This window comes from Benincasa hispida, chromosome 12, assembly GCF_009727055.1.
Source record: "Benincasa hispida cultivar B227 chromosome 12, ASM972705v1, whole genome shotgun sequence".
Lineage (NCBI taxonomy): Eukaryota > Viridiplantae > Streptophyta > Magnoliopsida > Cucurbitales > Cucurbitaceae > Benincasa > Benincasa hispida.
The window spans coordinates 45,103,050-45,106,649 of NC_052360.1; the positions used below are offsets into that span (position 1 = coordinate 45,103,050).

Below are 3,600 nucleotides of genomic sequence, written 5' to 3' on the forward strand. Positions count from 1 at the left end.
AATGATCCTTCCAATGTCCAAGGGGATACATTGCATTATGTAGTAGGTGGCCAAGACATTCTCTTTGGTTAATGTTTCATCATGCGTTGTAGGCATGATGTTGTGCTTAATAAGATAACACCAAATATTTGCGTCCGGATTCAAATTCCTGGAAGCAAGCATCTTGAATCCGTTTCTTGATGTCTGCCACTTGCTTCCAGGTTTAGCCACCACTTTCAATGCATCTTCTAATTCACTGAGCGTTGGCTGTTCCAAGATGTGGTTCCCTTCCACACCAGGATTGTTGTTTAGGTTGAACACTTCATTAATTCTTTCTACTGAGAAGCGAACTAACACCCCTTCAACAAAAACAGTGTTTTTCTCCATGTCGAATTCGCTAGTGTAGAATGTGCAGACAAGGTTGGGCCAGATGCGATCATGCCCAACGCAAAATTGATTCCACCTTAATGCGTTGATGGTATCCTTGATATAAACTGGCAAAGGGTGGCGTTCAGGGAAGAAGCCCTTTTCTACTAAGATGTCGTTGAACTGACACTTCCTTCCCTTGGTTCTTTTAGGTAACGCCTCCATTACTTTGCGTTTCCTAGTCGCATGTTCTTTGGCCTCTCTAGACAATTCTCTCAACTCATTCTCCAATTCCTTTTGGAGGTTAGTTTTCTTCTGCTCGTGTTTCGCAGGCATGTAATTTTCCAACTCTTGTTCTAACGCAGAACTATCAGAAGCTGGGATAGGTGGAGTGTATGGCGGGGTGCCCACTGGGGTGTGAGGCGTCCCTGGAGAGGATATTAAGATGGGTGAAGGTGATGGCTGGTTGGATGTGTCTGATTCCACTGGGTAAATTGTGGCCAAGGGTTCAATGGATAGAGGGGGAAGTGGACGCACCGCTGGAGATGGTGTGGTATGGTTATAGGTAAGAAGGGGTTCATGCGTTGCACCCACCAAGGTTATGTTCGGGATAAATGGTGGCAGGGCAGGCTTGGTATAAGGTTTGGATGCGACCATAGATGACGGACACATCCTGATCTTAGCTACTGTTTTTACCCTTGGTTTAGGGGCAGACTTTGGTTTTTATGGGGTTTTAGCCCTAGGCAGAGAAGTTTTGGCCGGATGGTTTACAGGTTTCTTGGAGCTCTTGGCCAAAGCTTTCTCGGAGGTGGAGGGAGGTGTAGGGACGTCCAGACACTGAGCAGAGGTAGCGCCGCCATAAGAGGCTGTCAGTTGGGTAGAAGTGGGGGTTGATTTCCTAGGGTTAGGTGGTGTAAACTCAAAAGGAAGAAGAGGAGAAGGAACTTATCGGCGAATCGTTGCCTAGGCAGTAGCTTTTGTTCTGAGAATCTGAGCCAGATGACATTATTCACCGAAGATGCGTAGCGAGAAAGGGAAGATGGAGGTTTGGTAAATCTGAGGTGCTAGGTTTTCTGAAGAAATAGGGGTTCGTAGGGATGCTAAGCAAGAAAGAAAGAAAACTTGTTCGTAGGGAGTGGAGATATATATATATATATATATATATATATATATTTTATAAGAGAGGAGGATGATCGCGGCTGAATAAGGTGGCACCTGAATTTCTGCAATTAATGTAAAGTGGAAGGGTCGCCTTGTTTAGCCAAAACACTCGAGTGTTTTATGTTTTCGAGACGCGTCCCATCACTGCCCCCTACGTTAGACTTGTGTCTAACGCATCCAAAGTCTTAATTATACACTTCTAAAAGAAAAACAATCAAATTTCCAAATTTTGTAAAGGCAAATCAATCAATTTATACCCTTCAAATAACTAAACTAACAAGCTCAAACATAACTTAAAATACAGAATGGAAAAGATTAAGGTTGAGAGGCGTCTTTGGAGGATGTGACATTACAACCCAGAGATGCCTCGATGCAAGCTTCAACTTGTCTCACGTAGCGCAAGAGACGACTTTTGGCATTCCACTTCGTCATCAAAGTACGGCTTAACCCTTTGGCCGTTTACTTTGAATGCATCAGTGCCATCTTCTCGCATTAATTCCACAGTACCGTAAGGAAATATCGTTTTAATTATGAAGGGCCCGGACCATCTAGATTTCAATTTCCCTGGAAACAAACGCAAGCGTGAGTTGAACAATAAAACTTTCTGACCAACAACAAGTACTTTCTTGCTGATGCATTGGTTGTGCCAACGCTTTGTCTTTTCCTTGTAGATCTTGTTGTTTTCATATGCATTCATTCGCAATTCTTCGAGCTCGTTGAGCTGAAGCTTGCGTTGAACGCCCACCGCATCTGGATTCATGTTCAACTTCTTTACTGCCTAAAATGCCTTATGCTCCAACTCTATGGGAAGATGACATGTTTTACCAAATACAAGTGAGTAAGGAGACATATCTATAGGCATTTTGTATGCAATCCTGTAGGCCCAGAGTGCTTCATCCAGCCTCTGCGCACAATCTTTCCGCGTTGTACTAACGACTTTTTCCAAAATTGATTTGACTTCTCGATTTGAAATTTCTGCCTGACTGTTTATCTGAGGGTGGTAAGCGGTAGCAATCTTGTGCCTGACATTATATTTTGCAAGTAATTTTGAAATGATGCGATTGATAAAGTACGTACCTTCATCGCTTATCAGAGCTCTCGGCGTTCCATAGCGTGTGAAAATATTCCTGATAAGAAATTTAAATACAGTAGACGTGTCATTTCTAGCATAGGCTACTGCCTGTACCCACTTAGATACATAGTCTACAACCAACAGGATATATTGCTGACCACAAGACAGAAGGAACGGGCCCATAAAATCTATGCCCCAGACATCAAACAAATCCACTTCAAGAATATTATTCAAGGGCATTGCGTCCCTTGAAGAAATATTCCCTGTGCATTGGCAGGGGTCACAATTTTGAACAAACTCTCGTGCATCCTTAAAAAGGTTGGGCCAAAAGTAACCACATTGCAGGACTTTCGCCGTGGTCCTTTGCCCACCAAAGTGCCCACCATAAGAATTATGACACTCGACTAGGATGCATTGTGACTCCTCTTCTAGGATGCATCGACGTAGTATAGAGTCTGGGCCTTGTTTTTATAGAAACGGTTCGTCCCAGAAATAAAACTTACTGTCATGGACTAGCCATTTCTTCTATTGGGAATTGAAGTTTTCAGGGAACTGCTTGGTGGTAAAGTAATTAACTATATCAGCATACCAAGGTTCCCTGCCTTCAGTTCTAAATAGACTCTCATCAGGGAATGCGTCCTTGATGTCGTTTTCCTGGACCTGCATTTCTTGATTTTCTAGCCTAGACAGGTGGTCAGCCACCTGATTTTCTGTTCCCTTTCTATCTTGGATGTCAATGTCAAATTCCTGTAGTAGTAGAACCCATCTTATCAGTCTCGACTTTGCGTCCTTTTTGCTCATCAGGAACTTGATGGCTGAGTGGTCGGTATATATAGTGGCTGATGCACCAAGTAAGTAAGAACGAAATTTTTCAATACCGAATACTATAGGCAACATCTCTTTCTTAGTAGTTGTATAGTGTTCTTGAGAGTCGTTTAATGTTTTGGATGCATAGGAGATGGGATGTATCAAGTTTCCCCTCTTTTGCCCCAACATAGTTCCTTTTGTGACATTACTCGTGT

At 42.9% G+C, this 3,600-nt stretch overlaps 1 protein-coding gene across 1 annotated transcript; it reads right to left on the reverse strand.

Annotated features, from left to right (window-relative positions):
• Positions 1–1,885: 1,885 nt before the first annotated feature.
• Positions 1,886–2,266, reverse strand: LOC120067520. Its single transcript, XM_039019070.1, has one exon. It carries the CDS (start codon positions 2,264–2,266, stop codon positions 1,886–1,888), a length of 381 nt encoding a protein of 126 aa, XP_038874998.1.
• Between the last annotated feature and the right edge of the window lie 1,334 nt (positions 2,267–3,600).